Source organism: Mesocricetus auratus, unplaced genomic scaffold (genome assembly GCF_017639785.1).
Source record: "Mesocricetus auratus isolate SY011 unplaced genomic scaffold, BCM_Maur_2.0 Super-Scaffold_100691, whole genome shotgun sequence".
Classification (NCBI taxonomy): domain Eukaryota; kingdom Metazoa; phylum Chordata; class Mammalia; order Rodentia; family Cricetidae; genus Mesocricetus; species Mesocricetus auratus.
The window spans coordinates 2425396-2446660 of NW_024429267.1; the positions used below are offsets into that span (position 1 = coordinate 2425396).

The 21265-nt window shown below is 50.0% G+C and overlaps 1 protein-coding gene across 4 annotated transcripts in view; it reads left to right on the forward strand.

The window, feature by feature from the left end:
* Positions 1–17173, forward strand: part of Anp32a (acidic nuclear phosphoprotein 32 family member A) — a 38233-nt gene extending 21060 nt beyond the window's left edge. For 2 of the 4 annotated variants that reach the window (XM_005075580.4, XM_013117441.3), the window contains exons 2-7: positions 9660–9809; positions 10012–10134; positions 11997–12189; positions 13207–13304; positions 15544–15607; positions 15831–17173. In XM_005075580.4, coding sequence (XP_005075637.1) covers positions 9660–9809; positions 10012–10134; positions 11997–12189; positions 13207–13304; positions 15544–15607; positions 15831–15892 — 690 coding nt within the window. In that variant the 3' untranslated portion in view covers positions 15893–17173. Of the gene's footprint in view, positions 1–8720; positions 8847–9659; positions 9810–10011; positions 10135–11996; positions 12190–13206; positions 13305–15543; positions 15608–15830 lie in introns of those variants that run through there. The other 2 variants (XM_040739450.1, XM_040739451.1) reach the window with 2 other exon arrangements.
* Positions 17174–21265: the final 4092 nt, after the last annotated feature.

Here is a 21265-nt window from a genome sequence, read left to right on the forward strand (position 1 = left end):
GGCTCCAGTGTCCTGGCCTCTGAGTCTGAATGGCTTTGTGCCTTTTGAGATGGGTCAGGACAGGGTCATGATGGGCAGAATCATTGAATTGCCAATGCGTGGGTCTTTGAGCAGTGAAACCGGGGAAATGATCAAATTTGTATTGTGCAGTGTACATCTCAAGGTAGAAGTCCTAGGGAGAGTGCAGAGGGCTTTCCTTAGCATCCAGCCTCAAGTCCACTAGGGGCCCCAGCATCACTGGGTTTAAACCTCCCATCTGATTTCAGCAGCTAGTCACTGGCATCCCACAGCTGGTACAGTTGGTCTGCCCGTGAGTGGTTCTAGTGGGATGCTTTACCTCAGACATCAGAGAAGGGAGTCATCTAGACTCTTTTCAAGAAAGCTTGTGCACCTGTGCCTCAGCCTTTCTTCCAGCCTGCGTGGCTTGTTCCCATGTGACCACTCAGTGAGCATGCACTGATGGCCAGTCCCTCTGTGCAGGGCACCCTGGGGGACACTAAGTCTTTAGACCTGTGCTCTCAGAGGGCTCTGGTGGCCAGGGACAGCTCCTGGGAAGGGCAGGGAAGTTAGAATTCCTGTGGCATGCAATGTCGTGTGGTGTCACCAGTTTTTGCTGTGGGGGAAGGGGCTAGCAGTGTGGCGAGGCTGCCTTTGAAAGAGGGGTGGGTTTGGGGGCCTGGGAACACTGCTCTGGACTGGCACTTGTCTCCATGCCCATTAAAGGCTTTGGGGGCAATAATGAGCCCCACCTTCCCCCATCCCACCCTTTTCTACTGCATGGGGACAGTGCCATGGCTCTTTCATAAGAACATACCAACCACTGTGGATTTTACCCCAGTGCTGGTGAGTAGGGCGTGGGACCTCCTGTGTGGAGGTGGTTCCTGCCCATTCCCCTTACCTCCAGAGGGGCTCGGGTGCCACTGGCTACTCCGTGAGATGACTGACAGACCCCCACATTTGGAACCCCACAGCCTGGGCCTCTGGGGACTATTTTTGTAGTCTCAGTGTGTTGTAAGAGTCTAGCTGTTGATCATTTTAGTTAATATCTAGAATAATGGACAACCTTGTGCCTTCGCGTGTTGAATCCCTGAGTCCCGTGCCTCCTTTAGGGAGCCCTGCCTGAGTTTAGATGTAGAGGGAATGTCGGGCCTCATCGCTCCATTCTAGCCCCACTGCCCAGAGTGCAGTCTGGAGGATGGGGCAGAAGACCAGAGTGGGTAGCAACTTGTATCAGTAAATTCAGAGAGAGGCACAGCAGGGACAGAAGCCAAGTCAAGAGACTGCCTGTAGCAGACTTTGAGTGCTTCTTGACCAACCCTTGTTTTTCTGGCCGCGGGGACTAGTGGTCTGTCTCTTCCTATGTTCCAGGCCACACAGGAAGACAGGAAGACCACAGTGAATGGAGCCTGCTAGGTTTGGTTATCACCTCCAGCTTCCCACACCTCTCTCCACCCTTTCTGTCTTCTTCCTTCCTTCCTTCCTTCCTTCCTTCCTTCCTTCCTTCCTTCCTTCCTTCCTTTCTCTCTTTCTCTCTTTCTCTCCCATACCCTCATCCAAGCCAAAGTCAGACCCCTAATCCTGCCTTATTTTCAGATCCCATAGCAGGCCTCTAGGCTGTTTCAGACCTCTCTGGTAACTTTGTTACCTGAAAGTCAGTCACGACTAGGGCAGGTTTAGGCAGCCAGGGAAGAAAGGCTTGGTGCAGGAGGAATCAATCGATCGATGGTCGAGGTGGAAGGCAGGAACGAGGTTTTAAGAGAAGGATTACAAGGGGCTGGAGAGCTGGATGGTTCAACAGTTAAGAGCGCTTGCTGTTCTTGTAGACGCCCAGGGTTTGGTTCCCAGAACCCACGAGTGGCTCACAGACGTTTGTAACACCAGTTTTAGAATATCCGACGACCTCTTCTGGCCCCTGCCGGCACAGGGCAAGCAACACACTCATAAGACACAAAAAAATCTTAGATAAGAGGACTGCAAAGGCGCATTATCCAGGTTGGGGCAGAAGGTAGACATCTTCCTGAGCAAGCCTGGCCTGCACCGCGGCCTCAAGGTACCACCAACCCCTTTCCAGTGAGAGGAAGCATCCCCAGCGCCTGCACCGATTCCTTCTGCGGGAAGTGGTGGAGGTCAAGTCACCCGACAGCGCGGGGGATGGGGGGACCGACTAGAGCGAGTCACGGGGCTGGCTGGCTGGCTGGTGCGGTCGGGCCCGCCCTATCTGCTGGACCTATGAGCCGGCCTGATCTCCCTCGGCCCGCCCTCCCGCCGCCAAGTAATGAGGATGGCGTCACCGCTGCCCGCGCCACGTGCTCCCCGCTGCCTGCCGAGCTGCTTTGTACGCAGCAGCAAAAATCCAAGGCCGGAGATGCTTTCAATTCTTGGGGAGTGTTTTGTTTGTTTTTAAAGCGAGGAAGGACCTTTCCCCTAGCTACAACTAGCAAGATCTTGAGGGGCGTGGAGACCCCATGCCATGGCTGCCACTGAGCATGCAAGAACTCAGGAGCTTGGTGGATGGGCTGTGGGTTCCTGACATTCTGCCAGGGGCTATGATTCTGACCTAGGACAGGTGTCTGTTCATGCGTGGTGTGGCAGAAAATAAAAATTAACCAGCCCAGAGTTCCTTGCCCTCTCTGCCCAGTCCTGCACCTGGGTCCTCCGCTAAAACAAGGACTCTTTAAGCCGCTTAACGATCAATCTCTCTGGCCCACTTCACCCCTTACTGTGGGCCCATAATAGGGCTGGAGAGATGTCTGCAGTTGACAGCACTTGCAGCACTTATAGAGGGCCTGGATTCTGTTCTCAGCTCACAGCATCCCCTCACTCCTCCAGGAGATCGTTTGCCCTCAGCAGGCTTCCCTACACACATGGCATTCGTTCACAGAAACACATAAAAAAAATAAGATAAAAAATTAATAGATGAGCCTGGCGGTGGTATCACACGCTTTTTTTTTTTTTTTTTTTTTTTTTTTTTATGAATGGTATCACACGCTTTTATCCCAGCACTCAGGAGGCAGAGGCAGGTGGAGCACTGTGAGTTCGAGACCAGCCTGCTCTACAAGAACTAGTTCCAGGACAGCCTCCAAAGTCACAGAACAACCCTGTCTCGAAAAACAAAAAATTTTATAGGTGAAATCCTCAGTGTGATGTTTGTTTTCACTGTGTGTGCCTGTATGTACAAAAAGTGCATGTTCTGAGTGAAGTGTTTTTGTTTTGTTTTAGATTTGTGTGTGTGTGTGTGTGTGTGTACTTGCAGTGGTTGTAATCAGAAAGCCACTGGCCTCTGGTCCCTAAGATCCCTTTAGCTTTCAAAATATCCAATTTCTTCCCCAGAGCCGTGTCTCTTCCCTCGTGAAACCTGATTGAGTATTTTTATAGGTTTCACCACACCAGTTGGTAAACAGATTTTACCGTTAAAACAAAGGGAAGCATACATCTATTATCTCTGTGTAAAACCTCAATGACTCATACGATTTGGCCTTCTAGCTAGAAATGGGATCTGCAACGGTGATGGCCCATTTAAAAGCTGACCTAGTTAAAACCCAGGAGCACCAAAAAACACGGGGTCAATTTGATTTGAGTCTTCTCTTCTGTTCGAAGCCTGGAACCTGGAACCTAAATTGGTCAGGGACTGACAAGGTTGAAACCAAAGCTACATATATTTATCCAATTATTTCTCAATAAAGGAAAGGAAGATCATGGCTGAAGGTTGGTATAGAAAATCAGGCAAAACAAGCTGTAGAGGTTGAGCATAGAGGGCATGTTTTGAGTACACTGTGCATCTCCAGGTCAGTTGGAGGCTCTGGGTGTTGAGCTAGGAGCCCATGGCAGGCAGCTTAGAGGACTGGGACATGGTAGGTTCCTTTGTTTCCATGCTGGCATCTTCAGTGGATATTATACACGTGTGGATACTACAGTAAAGCCAGCTGTGGGTAAAAGGGATGGTGGGTAGGTTTTTCCAAGCTGGCGAAGTTACGGGCTAGGACATCTTGATTGTTTAATCCAGCCCTAGGTGGTTGGCACCAGAGTTGTGAGAGGAAACTAGAAGCCCAGGGAGGTGAGATGGGCTAGATCAGTGTTTCCAACCTTCATAATGCTGCGAGCCTCTTAATGCAGTTCTTCATGTTGTGGGGACCCCTAACCATAAAATTATGTTTGTTGTTACTTCATAACTGTAGTTTTGTCACTGTTATGAATTGTATTTTCTGATGGTCTTACGATTATCCGCTAAGGGGTCTTGACCCACAGGTTGAGAACTACTGGACTAGAGAGAATAACTTGGGCTAGAGTCAGGTCTGTCTGTCTACTGAGCCTGTCTTCTGCCCGCCCTCTCTGGGTTGCCACAGAAGTTCAAAAAAAGTAAGGGGCAGCTCTCTCAAAGTATCCTTCCCTCCCCCTGAGTCTTTATTTTGTAGAAGGCTGTTGTAGACCCAAACTGTCCAATCAGAGCCCTGTGACCTACACACATACTTGGCTGTCACTGACATAGAATTTTATGAGGTTTTGTTTCAAGACAGAATTTCACACAACCTAGGTTGGTCTCAGGCTCACTGTGTAGCTGAGGATGGTGTTGAACTTGTAATCCTCCTGCCTCCACCCAGTTTATGTAGTGTTGGGGATGGAACACAGGACTTAGCTAATGCTAGGTAACCACTCTATCAGCTCAGCCCTCTAAGTGAATTTTGAATGAACAAGGGGCTAGCCTTTTCATTTTGCACTGGGCTATAGTTACACAGTCGTTCCTGGCTAAGACAGCATCTCCCCCTGGTCTTTCTGTCTACCTCCTGTCTGCCCTCAGTGACCTTACTTATCTACTAGGGACGTTGGAAGAATACTGAGTCCCTAACTCATGCTACTACTTGGTACTCTGGGATGGGGCTGTTTGCCAGCTAGCTGTCATCTCCCAGCATGTCACCAGCCGCCTGCTCTTTGTGGCAGACTCCTCCCCTACCCCCCATCTTGGTTCGCCATGGCTTCTGTGTCCCTTTAGCCAACAATGTGGCAGGAGTGCCTCGTGGAGGGAGAACTGGAGGCCTGTGTGCCGAGTGCTGGGTTTGGTAGGGTAGTGGCTGCTATGTAGTCAGGGCTTGGGCTGACTGGCATAGGCACATACCCAAAGCCTCTGTATCAAAGACAGAACTCATGCAGCATTGATTTCCACCCGTTAACAGCGCACCATTTATGCTCTGTGTCAGGGTTGTTTTGCCCCCTCTCTTTTGATATTGCCAGTACTTATATTGTGCCTGGCCCAATAAGGGGGTCCTTTGCTAAGCGGTGCTGTGGTGTGCATTCCTGCTAGGCTGATTATGGGGAAGGACAGTCTCTGACCTCTAGGAGGATCAGATGCTTAATACGCGATTAAATGATTCATGGAGCAACCGCCTGAGCCCGGAGCCCAGCCTGTGTGCTCAGTACCACGTACAAGGATGGCTTCCTGGGAGGGGGACTTGAACTAGATTTGGGTGCAAGGGTAGGTGATGAGGGGAGACTTCTGGGTCACACTTTGAAACTTGAACATTTTCCCAGACATTAATGAGATGTGAGTGTTTCTTTTGCAACTGGAGTGTGTGCTTTTTAGGTTAAACAGATGTCACCGTCCCTTTCTAAGGTAGAAGCCTGGACTCGAGAGAACAGAGATGGTATCTCTGAGCCCAGGTTAGGGGTCTTGCATCCAGGGTAAAGTCTGTTACCGGTACACCTGGCTATCGCCTGACCACATCCTCTCCTGAGGTCACAGACTTCTAGTTTGAAGTAGCGTGGTGGCAGTGACCAGAGCTGCAATGTTGGAGATGTAGAAGAAAGGTCACATCTGAGAAATGTGTAAAGACAAGATTCAGTGGTTTTGGAACAAACAAGTTCTTGAGCCGAGTGAGTGTGTTAGTGTTTATCATGAAATTCAGCTCCCACTGGTGAGAAGTGATGGCTACCCCAAGCTTGGGGGCGGGGGCTCCAGGTTTTTGTTTGTTTGTTTGTTTGTTTGTTTTTTAAGAACAGGGGAGCAAGGGCAGGCTGACTTCTTGGGAATCTGGTACCTCCCTACTGCCAGCAGGATGTGAGTGCCAGCCTCCTCCTGGGTATGACCTCTGGGGGAATGAAGATTGCCTCCTGCTGAAAGTTCCTGTGTAAGCAGAGTAATCCTGGTCGCTGGGGCTACAGACAGTAACTAGCTGCCTCGGGATGTTTTAAAAATGGCTGGAACTGGAAGGGCATCTAAACCCGAAGTACAAATCTCCAGTTTAATTTTAACTTGTAGTTTGCTCACACTCAGGACTTGGCAAGGGAAGTGGGCCTTTATTTTATTTTTTAAGCAGAGCGCACTCTGAATACAAAAGGGATGTTCTCCTCACATGGAAGGGTAGAGAAGAGGCTGCCAAGTATGGAGGAAGTGAATTGGAAGTGATAGCAGTTGCAGGGTGAGTCCCCTCATTCCCAGGCTTAGAGACAGCAGGGGGACAGCCGGATGACTCACACAGGGTACTGTGGCTAGGGTTTTTGTTTTGTCCCATCTGAGCCTCTTCTCAGGCCACTCACCTGACTATTACTGTGAGCCTACGTGGCGTGCGCTTTCTACAGAATACTGAAACCTTGGGGCCTATCGTCCTGGCTGCTCCATCTTCCCTCCTGAACAGTGCAGGACACCCCTCACCCCCGTCAGGAAGGAGGTGAAGGAGCAAAGGAGACTGAGAAAAGCTACCTGAGAGTTTCCCAGAGGGAGTGGAAGCAGCCCCTGCTCCTTGGGGACCCACACCCCACTGGGGGAGGGGCACCACCCATCTGAGCCGGGGCCCAGTGAGCTCTGTACCTTGGGGACTGCAGAAGTAGAAGTGGTGTCCGCCCAGCTGGTGAACCAGGAAAGGGCTGAAAAGAAATCACGTGCCATGGGAGTCTGGGGTGATACCTAGGCAGTCATGGGCTCCTAAACCTCGAAATGTCACAGATGCTCCCGGGGACCACTACACTGAGTGGTCAGCATCGACCACGTTGGTCCAGCAGACAACTGTTGTAACTGTCCTGAATTTCAGGATAAGTGGTTTTTTTGTTTTGTTTTGTTTTTTCTTTTTTTCTTTTTGTTGTTTTGAGATGAGGTCTTGCACAGTCCAGGCTGGCTTCAGACTTGGCTGTATAGCCAATGATGACTTTGAACACACCTGATTTTGTGGTGCTGAGGATCCAGGGTTTCGTGCATTCTAGGCAAGCACTACCAACTGAACCACACCACCAACCCAAGACAGGTGTTTTTTATGTGGCCTGAGAAAATGTGTCTGTCGTGGGGGAGGGTGGTGATTGTTTTTGTGTGGCCTGTATGTTTTTTAAAAGCAGTAACTATGATGACTTGCGTGTCTACCCTGAGAGGAGGGATCCCCAGTTTGGGTGTGGTGCTGGGAAGGGGGAACTGGCCTGGCAGCAGGAGTTGGGGGATGGTTGTACCTCCCCAGGATAGAGGCAGCTTCCTGAGGGATTCCCTTTGACTGTCCAGCATTATCTCCCCATCCTAGGTCCTCTTAACTTTGGCTAGTGGCATGAAGAGGAGAGGCCTTTGACTGCTCTAGGAAAAACCACATTATGTCTGCGGTCTCTGACTGGGATCTTGTTTGGAAGCAGGGATTCCCAGGAAAACCAGTTAAGGAGGAAGACTGGGTCTTTATTATATTATATTATTATATCCAGCATTTATTATTTGTGTCCCTCTGCTCACAGCCACTCTCCCCCCATTTGCTTGCTCCCAGCAGCCTAGCTTCCTCGCTCTATAGTTTCTTGTTCCAAAGAGAGGGCCACCTGATTTTAATCTCAGGCACTCTAGTGAGTGGCTTGACCCGGACCGGTGGCCTTTTGGATTTCCTCAGCCTTCAGATCCATCAAGAAGATGGAGCATGGTCAGGGCTCCAGAGCTTGTGATCAGTGAGGAAGGTGATGTTCCTTGCCTTCTTTCCTTCACATGGAGGTCTGAATTCCTGCTGTGCTGTCCTGCATGGAGTACTCACTGTACCTTCTTCATCCACAGGGAAGAAGGAAGGCGGGGCTCCGCAGGGCTCTGAGAGTGGCAGGTCCTGCCCTGCCTTAGCCTGGAGTGGATGGACTCTGTTCCCTGCAGAATGACTGAATACAGGGGCTTGCGGAAGCCCGTCTATCTGTAGGAAAACTCTAGGAGATCGTCCTCTTGGGGAGAGGCACAGGCATGGATAGGGACTGGCAGGTGGGCTGTTTATCCAAGGGAAAGAAAGGCTTAGGGGACAGTGGTGACCCTAGGAGCCGAGTGGGCCTGTGGTGAAGCCCCAAGAATGGAGGGTGCAGCATACCCAGTGGGCATCCTTGATGCTTCCCAGAGGCTGCAGGGTGGAAGCTGGCTCTGAGGCAGAGTCCTGGTGGGCAGGGTGCACTGAGACCAGTGCCATCAGGAGGGGCCATCTTCTCTCAGGCTGAGGTGAGACAGGAGGGTTACAAACTCAAGGCCTTCTTTCAAAGCTATATAAAAGGGGAATTCAGGTTCAACTTAGGCAACTTAAAGAGGGCCTGTGTCAAAATAAAAAAAGATAGGAAAAAGTTGAATAAAATAAAGGGAGAGTGCTTGCCTAGCATGGGAAGGCCGAGGCTCAATCGTAAGTTCCACACCACAGTGAGGGTTCCTTCTGTCCCCAACATGCTGCGTTCCCCAAGCACCTGGCTTGCCCAGGGGAACCGTGGTCTGGCTGCCTGTGACTGTCCCTAAGACCACTCTCCCCTGGTCTATCATCCATTAGATGTGTTCACTGGAACCAGCAACTGCCCTTGCAGTGAATTCATTTTGGAGCTTCCTCACTAGAGTGACTTTTCGCCAGTCAAATCCTGCCCCTCCTTTGGATAACAAGTGGGTGAGGACTTGCTGGCCTTCATATTTCATTGTGGGCCACCTTAGGTCTCCTCATCTCCATCTACTAGGCAGGGACTGTGGAACCCATCTGTGAGCCGTGTGGTCCAGTAACTATGCCTTGTCACTCTACAGCAAGTGTTGAGGGCCACAGGAGGCTTGTGGTTCTGTTGTTAGACAGCACCAAACATTTCCTTTGTGGTGACAATTTCTCCTGGGCAGTGGTGTCTGGGCATGAGAATTTAGAAGGGTGTTCTGCTATGCTGCCCTGAGGATGGGGTATGTCGGGGAACCCAATCACGGTGATAAGGGCCAGGCCTCAGTGGGCAGGCTGATGCTGAAAGACGGAGTGAAAGCAAGTGTGACTGTTCTGTGCAAGCATTTGGGGAGAGAGGACGGCAGGGGCTGAGTATGAGTAGCATTTGTGGGCAGGGATATGATGCCACCAACACTGCCCCAACTACTGTGGCTGGTGACTATGGGCAGTGGTGACTGTGGTTTTCCTCGTATACTGGGGTTGAAGAGCATGTATCGGGATGTTGTTTTACACATTCGACACACACACCAGCCTCGGTCACGGCAGAGCCAACTGGCTATGACTCTGAAGTGTCTCCCTGTTCTAGAGATGAGCTTACTCAACACTCTCCTGACTGGGTCCTGCTAATGGCGGGAGGACCAGGGTAGGCTGGTCATCCTTTGGCCTGAGGCAGCTCTGATCTGAATGAGCCAGAAGATGTGACATTGGGGTGTATGTGGGGGAGGGGCGTGCTTCTCTGACCTTTGCCCACTTCCACTCACACCTTCCTTCCCTTTCCAGGTGAAAGAACTCGTCCTGGACAACTGTCGGTCAATTGAAGGCAAAATCAAGGGCCTCACAGATGAGTTTGAAGAACTGGAATTCTTAAGTACAATCAACGTAGGCCTCACCTCCATTGCGAACTTACCAAAGTTAAACAAACTCAAGAAGGTAAACAGCTGGTGCCTGGGAGACTGGGGGTGGGGGTGCTTGGTGCTCGGGGAGCATAGTTAAGAGCGAGGCCAGGTGCATGCTCCAACCTGCGGGGATGTTCCCTGGGGATGTTCCCTTCCTGCTGTCTGGGGAGAGTCAGGAGGCTGGGGGCCCTGAGCCTTTAGGTTAAAAGCTTCTTCCCTCTCTCCGCCTCATACAGCTTGAACTAAGCGATAACAGAATCTCAGGGGACCTGGAAGTATTGGCAGAAAAATGTCCGAACCTTAAGCACCTAAATTTAAGTGGCAACAAAATAAAAGACCTCAGCACAATAGAGCCACTGGTGAGTCCCTCGGGGTCTTCCCCTTTCCTGTGGGGGGGAGCGGGACTTGCTGTGGGTAGCCCAGCTTTTGCGTTTGTATTTCCAGCTTGTTTCCTGCTCATCTCCATTTCTTTGGCTCTCATTCTATGCTGTGAGCTCAGGTGGGAACCACTGTTTCTGCTGAGTTTGTGGAGAATGCAGAGCTTTGACCAAGGTCACGTGGACAGAATGGGCACCCGTTGTGGGGCGGGAAATGGACCCTGGTCTGGTGTGAACCCTTCAGCCTGGGGTGTTGTGTGTCTGGGCTCACAGCCTTTGAGGAGAGGGGAGGAATCTAGATTGGTCATTGTTTCTTCTAGGGGCTTAGTGCTGATGCTGGTTTCCAGGAGCCTTCTTGGGATTTTTTTTTTTTTTTTTTTTTAAGAAACCACGAGAAGATGTGACAAAAAAAAATCCTTTGGAAATAGAAAAAATTAGCTCATCCAGCGAGCTTATGCTGTGCCAGGCAGCATAGGCTTGAGGAAGGCCCGGGGCACTGCCAAAGTGTCTGCTTCAAGTAGCGATGGCCCAGCCTTTGGGTTATGTTTGCAGGGTTCTTGTCACAAGGCACCCTCAATCTCTGGATACCCTCAGATCACACTGACTGTCAGGTGACAGTGACAGCAAGCTCAGATTTTACCCCTGTCTGTGTCTCGGGAGTCAGCTAATAAAACACACTGGCCACAGAGAGTTCTTTCCAGGTCTCCCACTCACTCCCAGGAGAAGGCGGAACTGTTTTCATCTGCCTGGAAGTCCCAATGTCATCATTTTGTTATGAAAAGAAACATCTTTGAAGTTCTGAATCTCGTGTATTGAGAGTGTATATAGGACCGAGCATAAAATTTCATGAAGCAGCGTACAGGGTCACCACTGGAGACCACACATACACACGTGTTCCCACTTCCCTGCACACAGGTCACACGTGTTCATGCAGCTTCCCACCCTGGTTATTGATAGGATGTTGTCTGTTCTCCCAGGGTTGGACCCTGTTTGGGCTTGGGGGTGTTGGGCCCCCTCAAAATGACTGGAACTCAGATGTCCTCCCTGCCTTTGGCCCCTCGCTAAGAATAGCCTGGTCTACATGGAAAAGTGGTAGAGAGTCAGCTATGACCCTGAAGCTCTTCCTAGTCTGGCCTGGTCCCCTGGGCAACAGGGATTCATTGTGGAATACTGGGTCCTTGTTGAATGTGGTTGGGGGTTCAGGGCCCAGCTGCCTCGTTTGCTGTGTGCCTCCTTACTCCCTGGGCCTCGGTTTTCCCAACTAGCCAACAAGATAACGTGGGCCAGGACTGGTCTGACCTGATGCAAAATGCCGCATTCAAGGCTACAGCAGACTGGAGTCCTCTGTCGATTCTTTTCCCGCCCTCGTTGACAGCATATTTAACAGACTGAGTGCAGCCCTCATTCCTCAGCTGCACAACACACCTGCGATTAGTTCTCCCTTACAGGGGCTGGAGGATAAATTGACTTAATAATGAAGGGCTGTGCTCCTGTGATGACTAGATGCAAGAGTTAGTTCTTGTTGTCATTTTCATTCCCTGTGGACTCCTTGTCATAGGGGTGCATCAAAGTTCTCAGTTCATGTACTGAAAGGGCCCGGGGTTCGCTTCAAGGCGGTCACATTTAGGCAACAGCTGGATAAAGTGCTAACTTTGGGCAAGACTTTTCAAACCCCGTTTGTGCGCTGAGGTCTGGGCAAATGTGGTGCTAAGATGAGCACACACGGGCACGCCCGGCTTCCTTCTCACTGTTATGCGGGGCCGTCCATACTGCCTTTTTCTAGGGTGTTTTACCCTTCCTGTCCACCATTACCCTCACCGTTGACTCCCTTTCTCCCCTTGCAGAAGAAGCTAGAGAATCTCAAGAGCCTAGACCTGTTTAACTGTGAGGTGACCAACCTGAATGACTACCGAGAAAATGTGTTCAAGCTCCTGCCCCAGGTCACGTACCTCGATGGCTACGACAGGGACAACAAGGAGGCCCCTGACTCCGACGTTGAAGGCTACGTGGAGGACGATGATGAGGAAGATGAGGATGGTGGGTGACAGTGGGAACTGCCTGTGGTGGCTAACCCCGGGCCAACTGACCTGCCACCTCTTCAAAGCCCTTGAACCTCTTCTCCCTGGTCCTTATTTGTTCTTATTGGTTGTCCCTGAAAGATATCCTGAGAGTTGCCAGTTGTTAGGATTCATCCTTTCAAGTGTGGTCTCTTCTCAAGTCTCCCAGGCAAGGTCATTATGTGTATCTCTCTAGTGTGACACCAGACTAGGGAGAAGAGGCCAATAGAGGATGGCCTGAGGACTTCTCTCCCCATCTGGGAGACCAGGTTTTCTGCTGGAGAGGTTGTGGCGCCCCCTGGTGGTTGCAGCATGCAGGAATGCAGGCGAGCTTTGTGCTCAGAGACCCCAGGCTGAGAAGCTGGGGGCTGTAGGCAATGTCAGACCCCTTGGGAAGGAAGGAGAGGCTAAGGGTCCCTCCTCCTAATCCCTTCCCCTGCAGCTTTCCTGCACATCTTAAAGCCTAAACAAAAGTAAGAGCCCAGATAGTACCCAGTCAGTGAAGACAGCATTTGGTTTTCCCTGTTGGCCTGGGGTCTCCTGTGAGATGTTCACATATTCTGTTGGCCTTGGTGAAGGTTCTTTTTTCCAATAGATTATGAGAATCTCCCTACCGGGGGCACGGTATGGTGCTGTCGTATACGGCAGAGTCTGTGACGTAGTGCCAGGCCAAGCCTCTGCTGTGTGGCTCCGCCACACAGGCCACAGGTGGCCTTGCGCAAGTCATTTCTCTGAAGAGGCGACTTAGCCTCTCTGCTTCCCTGGGACCCAGAACTTCTTGCTCAGACCTCAGTGTCTCTGTGGCCTTGCCCACACATAGGATCTTCCACGTATGTGGCTTGGAGGAAAGCTTGTAACATGTTTTGGCATGTTTGGTTGTGTGATCAACACTTCTGTGTGTTGGCGCAGTTGGATTCTGGGTTCTGGTGAGAATAGGGCAGACTTGGACCACCAGTCATCTCCAACCCTTTTGTGTTCTTGTTGCCCATCGCCACAGAGGAGGAATACGATGAATATGCCCAGCTTGTGGAAGACGAGGAGGAAGAGGATGAGGAGGAGGAAGGGGAGGAAGAGGACGTGAGTGGAGAAGAGGAGGTAAAGAGATGGGCCTGGGGGCTGTGCCGTCCGACCAGGCGCCTCGGTTATCAGCCACAGCAACCCAGGAGCCTCGGCTACCTTTCCCCCTCCGACCCCCAGGGAAGGGAAAGGGACCCCTTTCCAGGATTTTTTTACTGTACAGACTTGGGCTGCACAAACATCCAAAGTTCTGGGGAAGTTGGTTTCAGAGTAGAGAGTGCTGGAAGCAAAGGCCCAATGTGCTCTGGGGAGGCTGAGAATGACTTTTTGGGAGTCGATTTTGTTCTGTCGCGGTGTGACTTCTGGGGATTAGACTCAGGTTGTCAGGCTTGGCAGCCAGCACCCTTCCCACACTGCTCCATCTCGCCAGTTCCAGCCCTGCCCTGTCCTAGCTGTGTGTCCTAGGACAGGTCACTTGGCTTTTCTGAGTCTCTTCGTATCTGTCAAGTAGGAATCACACCACCTTTCTCATTGGGTTATTGAGAGTAAAGTAACACCTTGGTGCGGGGGGGGGGGGGGGAGGGAACGGGGGACCTCCAAGGGGTATATGGCAGCTAGAAGTTGCAGCTGTCCACACTATCCCCTTTGTTCTAGGTGTGCTGGGGTTTCAGTTTGGCTACTCAGGGTCTCCTGATAGCTGGGGCATTTCCCATGAGTCGTTTGGCTGCTAACGGCTGGTATACCAGGAAATTGGTGCCTTTGGGTGCGGGTATGCGTGTGCGTGCACACATACATACATACATACATACATACATACATACATACATACACACACACACACACACAGACCACAGTCCCTCATTCTCTCCTAGTTTTCTGCATCCTTGCTAATAGTGCACGAGTTCACCTGCCACCAGAGCAGGTTCCCGTCCTGTCTACCCCAGGGCTCAGCGTGGTGAATGCCAGCAGAAAGCTGCTCACATGTCACTACACTTCTCTTTCTTCTGGGCCCAGGCTGCCAGGCCCACCTTTAAGGGAGTACTTAGGGGAAGAAATGTCTTTCCCTGAGGACAGCATAGTGGGACATACTGGCTGGTAGATTGTCCGAGGTACTGATATTGCCTGTCATAAGAGCCCCGTGTGTGGGTTTGTTTTGTTTTTCTGTAATCTCATTGAACACCTGCCTGTTTCCAGTTGCCAGTGAAGGAGTGCTTAAATACGTACATATACAGTCTTAGCAAACAGACCAGTGTGAGAACTATTCAGTGACATGAAAGCAAATTTACTTCAACAGCTCTTAGAAACAGTGGGAAGCTGCATGTCTTAGAACCAAGGGCTTCGAGTACAGAGAGGCTACCATGGAATCCTAGGACGTACCCAGAGCAAGGGCCCTGGGTGGGAGCATGAAGTTACAGGCTTGGCTGAATTCAAAACAAGTTAGAAGTGAAGTCCTCGAGGGTCCTGGAGTCTCTCCCCACCCCCAGCTGCCTAGGTTTGGCTAAAGGGAAGGGCCAGGAAAGGAGAGCTGGGCTTGTCCAGCTGATTCTGATTTTGCTGAAACCAGGGTCTTTCCTTGAAGCCAAAACCACATTGAGGACAGATGCAAGAAAGGGCGGCCTAGCTTCAGTGACAGGTTACTGCCTGGGGAGCCTGTTCTCCTAAGAACCTGCACACTGGCAAGCTGCCAGAGATCTAAGGATGTCACATTCGGAGTCCCTAACATGGAACAGTTCACAACAACCCCATCCCCAAGGTGGTTTGCCAGTATCTTATGTGATGGGGGAAGTGTCTTAGGGCATGCATTGAAAGCCTTCTGACTCAGATGGTTCCTTGATACAAAACAGTAAGGATCCCTACTGTGTGTTCACCCTGAGCTGCAGGCTTTATTGTGAGCTCTGAGGTGGGAGACAAGACCTTCCTAGGCAGGGGTATCTATCCCCCCCTTTTTTTTAACTCATGTATGTATGTACTTGTGTGTGTGTGTGTGTGTGTGTGTGTGTGTGCATGCGCGCACACACACAATGTTTGGAGGCCAGAAGCCAATGCCAGTATCTTTCTTAGTTACTCTCCATCTTATATTCGAGCCAGGGTCTGTCACTGAACCTGTATGTAGCTCATTGATTTGGCTAAACTGCTGCCAGGGATCCACTTGTCTGTGTCTCCAGGGCGGGGAAGCACAAGTGTACTGCTGGAACCAGCTTTCACATAGGTGCTGGGATGGAGCTTGGTCCTCAGGCTTGCTCTCACTGAGGTCCCTTCCCCTGCTCCAACCCAGTGAGGGCACAGCTGATATCCCGCTGTCTGTCTTTGCCCCTAGGAGGATGAAGAAGGTTACAATGACGGGGAAGTGGATGATGAGGAAGATGAGGAAGATGCTGGTGGTATGTCAGCCTTTTGGCTCTCTCCTGGGGGCAGCCTGATCCCTTTGACTCTAGTATTGATTTACTTGGGCTTTAAGGACCCGACAACGGAAGGGAGTTCCCATCCAAGGCCTTGCTCCATAGATGGCCATGCTTCCTAGATGTGCCACTCTGGGTTCCCAGTAGGGGCAGGGCTGACTAAAAGATGGCTGCCTAATAACGACCACTTTTCTCACTTTTCCAGAAGAAGAAAGGAGTCAGAAGCGAAAACGAGAACCCGAAGATGAGGGCGAAGAGGATGACTAAGGGGAATTAACCTATTTGGGGAAATTCCTATTGTGATTTGACTGGTTTTACCCATATCCCCTCCCCCCTCCTATTCCTGCCCCCCGAAACTTATTTTTTTCTGATTGTAGCGTTGCCGTGGGAATGAGAGGGGAAAAGTGTACTGGGGGTTGCCGGGGTGGGTGGGAGGGGGAGGAATAAAATACTATTTTTACTGCCACTCTTTATTTTCCCCCCTCCTTTCTCCTGTGTCTGGTTTTGTCCCCGTAAATGCAATAGCTTAGTACGCACCAAGCAAGTGTTTGTTCTTACTCTCTGGAGAGGGTGGCTTTGAGGTCTCTTTTTGGTATGTCCCACATCCCCAGAGTTGGTCAAGAGGCTGTGGCTGGCCTCCACCAGGTGGGTGACTCACAGCCTAGGAGGCACTGAATCCCGGGGCCCATCTCCAGTAACTCTGTTCTGAATCCCGGGGCCCATCTCCAGTAACTCTGTTCTGAATCCCGGGGCCCATCTCCAGTAACTCTGTTCTGAATCCCGGGGCCCATCTCCAGTAACTCTGTTCTGAATCCCGGGGCCCATCTCCAGTAACTCTGTTCTGGTTCATGTGGTCTCTGCTAGAGGCACCCAGCACCGGGTTTGTAAATAGCAACCTAAAGGCGTATTTTGGCACTGGTTTGGGGACATTCCCCATCTCTCACCCCCTTTCCCCCTTCGCAGATGGCAGCGGGCTTTGCTTTTGCAAAGAGAACTTTTGTTACTCTGAAACTGGGATCCTGAGAGCCAAAAACCGACGGGCTTAGGAGATCCGAGTAAAATGGGTTTAGTAATCAGAATGGAAATGAGCGAGCCTTCATATTTCAACTTTTTAAAAAACATGGCCTGTCCTATCTTGTTCTGTAAACTATTAGAGCAGTTTATTTTGCAGAAATGACAGGAGGACTTATTTCAGGTACTCCAGCTTAGACCCTTTTTACAAATCTAAGCTCTGGAGGCCTCTGCATGTCCACTGGGTTTTGTTTCGTTTTCCTTCTTTCATACATTGGAGCACGGAAAAGGAATGCAGAATTGTATTTTCTTACCGAGTGGGACTCTGAAGTGACCGCAGGCTCCTCCTAGTGAATGCTGTGTCTTTTCGGTGTCCCCTTTCCGGATTGCTTTACAAGTGACGTGCTGTCTCCCCCCATGTCTCATCTGTACAAAGACCATCTGCAACCCATTTTTCTCCCACCCTTGAGAAGAGCCAAACTTTGAGTTTTATGTCTGTTTGTCATTGATAAATTTCAATAAATCTTTTTTATACAATTTTTTGGGGGTTGGCTTCTTTTGAGTCTGTACAAGCCAATGATCATCCTAGGATCAACCGCTGGCCTCAGGGGGGGGGGTCTTGATAACCTACTAAATCAGCTTTTCTTATACAATATGTAACTTACACCAAGGCTGGAGACTTTTTGTTCAAAAAGCAAGGCTGGGTGGGATGTGTACTCCTTAAAGGCTACATTTTGAAAGGGGGGGTACAAGACTTATAAAACACCCAAAAGGCAGATCAACAATAGCATTTGTTTTTTAATATCTTCGAATATCTTTCATGGTTTTTTTCCATATTGTAAAAGAATGTATGCTTTGAAAACTCAGGAACGTATAAAACATTATTTAACAAACCCTAGAGTTACAGCTGGTGTTTATTGTGTTAATTTTTTACTTATGGTCCGGGGCATCTCTGTTCTTGTAAGTTTTCCCCAAGCACTCGGTAGCTCCTGCTAATCCAGTGGCTGGGTTCTAATCAGCTTAATTATAGCCATATATGTGGGTCCTTGGGTTATTTCTAGTCTCCCCTGCTGCAGCAGACATTCTGATAAATACTTTTAAAATTTAAATCTATTTATGGTGTGTGTGTGTGTGTGTGTAAATGTAAGGATGCCTATCAGGACAAATTTGGGAAATCTATTTTCTCCATGGTATGTGGTTCTTTCAGAGATCTGCCTGCCTGTTTCCTGAGTGCCCCTCACACCTTCATAGTAGATTCTTACCTAGTAGACAAGATGGTCATTGAGACAAAACTCCCCTAGCATTTTTGTAAAGGTCATGAATGAGATTCCCTCAAACCTTCCAGAAGAGCGATAGCAATCTGTGGGTGCACCCTGGTGGTATGCACACCTCTCCCCAGCCATATAGCTTTGCACCCCATAGCAAGTCCTCACCACCTTGCAGACATGGTGGGAGGGTTGGAGTTCAATGACTCTTAAGTGCTTCTGAAAGGACCTGTTCTTTTAGGCTAGCCACTTCTGGCTCTGGAAGTAAGGTCAGGTGGTGGTCTCATAGGCTAAGCTGGGGTGGGGGGTATGTGCTGTGTCTACAAGAGGACCACTAAGGTTGACCTCTGACTTCCACATGTTTGCACACATGAGTACATGCTCTGTCTCCCTGGGACCCACTCCTCCATAAATGAGGAAGGCTGAGTATCTTAGGAATAAAAGGAAACCCAGGCCTGTTGCACTGATCCCTATGATGTTTGCTTCATTGAACGGGAAGGAAAGAGTGAACTTTCTAAGTACTTGAAATGCAGCCAGGCAGTCTCTGAGAAGGTCACACAGAAGAGACCCATGGAGCTGAGCCAATCTTGTCCTTATACTAAGTCCCTAGCCTCCTCCATCTATGGCTTGTAGCCTGCTGGGTGGGGCATCATGAGTTGGTTTCCCATCTCACACTGTCCTGACTTGAGTCACCAATATGCTGGCAAGTGCTATACAGATGAACCCCAAGAAGTCATCCGGCCCCAGCTGTCCATAGTGGCACTCACCTAGTAATCCCAGAACTTGGAAGTTAGAGGCTAGAGGATCGGAAGTCCAAGGCCATCCTTGGCTACACAGCAAGATTTTCCGCAGTCTGCTTACAGGAGAATTTGTCTAGAAAATAAGCCAAAAGCCTCCCAGTTCACCCTCTAACTTGGAAGTTCAGGGAGGGCAAGTGATAGGTCCAAGGTCACATGACAAAAGAGTGGAAGACCCACTTTTTAAGCCCAGGATGCCTGTTCTGGGCTTTGGTACATGCCTCTGCTGAACTGTGCGGACAAGGGATGAAGTTCAATGTTTTGTAAGAGGACTGCAGCCAAACCCACAGGTTTTATGTCCCAATACCATCAGGACTTCTCATTCCTGTTAAGTTCTGTATCTCCTGGTGCAGCCACTGCCAGGAGAGGAGAGGGGGTCCTCCGGGTTTGGCCTCTAGGCCTCAGGCTTGGAGTGCATCGTTCCCTTCAGTGTCTTAGATTGCACAAACATGGAAACTGAGCTTCAGAGGTTCAGCTGGGAAGTGCCTTAAAACCCCAGGTCTCTGACACCAGAGACACTGTGCTTACCCTGTGTGAGAAGTGCTAGCAGATGCAGGCCAGAGGTGAGCAATTCAGGCTGTGTCTCATTTGCTGACTTGCAAAGACTATTTATATCCAGCTTTGGAAATTCATTGTTCACATTTGGAAGAATTCCCACTCTGGGTCACTAACAAGCAGTCCCTGTGGCTTGTCAGGACAAGAAGTCCTGAGATATCTGAAGCACGTCTGAAACTAAGTGACCCGGCAGACCCTCCAGAGACCGGAGAAAACCGAACCCAGTGGGACATTGTCACTGGAAGTCTAGGAGCAGAAGCAGGGGACAACAGTTCCTCTCAGTAGGGGACCCTTGGAATGTGGATGGGAACACTTTCCATTCTCGAAGTTCAGTTGGATGATGTCCTGTGGTGATATTTTGTTTATACTCTAACAAATAAAGCTTGCCTGAAGATCAGAGGGTGGAGCTATAACCACAGAGGTCTGGACGTCTGTACAGACAAACAGGAAGTGAAATTGCTGAGTGGAATGAGGACTATGGATGGGAGGACACAGGAACTCCGTCTCTTTTCAGTCTGAAGATTTTGTAGAGATATGAACTCTAGTGGCTGCCTGCTCTGCTTCTCTACTCTTCCAGCTTTCACACACACCCTTCCCAATATCTGACTCCGAGCTTTTATTATTAAGACCTATTAGAACTCATGTTAACGATGTTCCACTGCTCACTCCCAAACATAGAGGGTGTTTCCACAGTCTGCATGGTGTCCAGAGATGTGTGGATAGTGGTAGAATAGAGACTTTTCTCATCTGAAATTATGGGTATGTGTGTGGGTATATGTACATGAATGTGGTCTTTGTAGTGGGGTGACTGCGAACCAACAGAATTCTCCTGAGTGAAATGCAGAGACTTGTTCAAGGACCACTGGCAGTTGTCTGTTTTGCACTGGCCAGACAGGTTAAATGCAGCTTGGCAAGCTGGCTACCCCAGTTTCCTGGCTCTGGTCGCCGGATGAGGCTTTCCCTAGGAGATGCGCCTCTACAACCAGGCTCCTCCAAGTACTGTGCTCAGGCAGCAAGAGCTGACTGTTCTCCTTTTGGTTACTGTTGGTTTTTGTTCGATTGTTTTTTTGAGAATGGACCTCACTCTGCAGCCCTGACCAGCCTAGAACTGTGGAGACCATGTGACCTTGAACCCTAAGATCCATCCGCCTCCTGAGTGCTGAGGTTAAAGGTGTTCACCACCACACGTGGCATAAGCGCTCTCTTCCACTATCTCCGTGGACCAGAAGAGGCTGTGGTTAAGAGCACATACTGCTGTGTTTGCAGAGGACCTGAATTTGACTCCTAGCACCCAGGTCACAAACGCCTGTAACGCAGCTCCAGAGAACCCAACTTCCTATTCTGGCCTCCTTGGGTACTGGGAGGAGCCTGGTTGTAGAGGCGCATCTCCTGGGGAAAGCCTCACCTGCCACCAGAGCCAGGAAACTGGGGTAGCCAGCTTGCCAAGCTGCATTTAACCTGTCTGGCCAGTGCAAAACAGACAACTGCCAGTGGTCCTTGAACAAGTCTCTGCATTTCACTCAAGAGAATTCTGTTGGTTCACAGTCACCCCCACTATAAAGACTGCACACACAGACATGCTCAGTGAATATTAGCTGCTTAGTCCTGGGCACAGCAATGGATGATTTACAGAGCTCAACACAGTGTTCCCCCAAATTCCCTGATCAGAGTCCCCAGGCCTTGCCTCCTGGGAATTCTGGCTTAGTAGTTCTAGATTGGGACCTGGAAAGCCCAGGGCTCAGGGTTTTAACAATTCCCAAAGCAGTCTTTCCATGAGGGAAGTTTGGGTGTTGTGGTAGTTTGAATGTAATTGGCTCCCATAATCTCACAGGAAATGACACTATTAGGAGGTGTGGACTTGTTGGAGGAGGTGTTTCACTATGGAGGCAGAACCATGTCTGCCTGCATGCCACCATCTCCCCACCATGACGATGATGGACTGAACCTCTGAACTGTAATCCACCACCTCAATTAAAAGCTTTCCTTTGTGAGAGCCGCTGTGGTCATGGTGT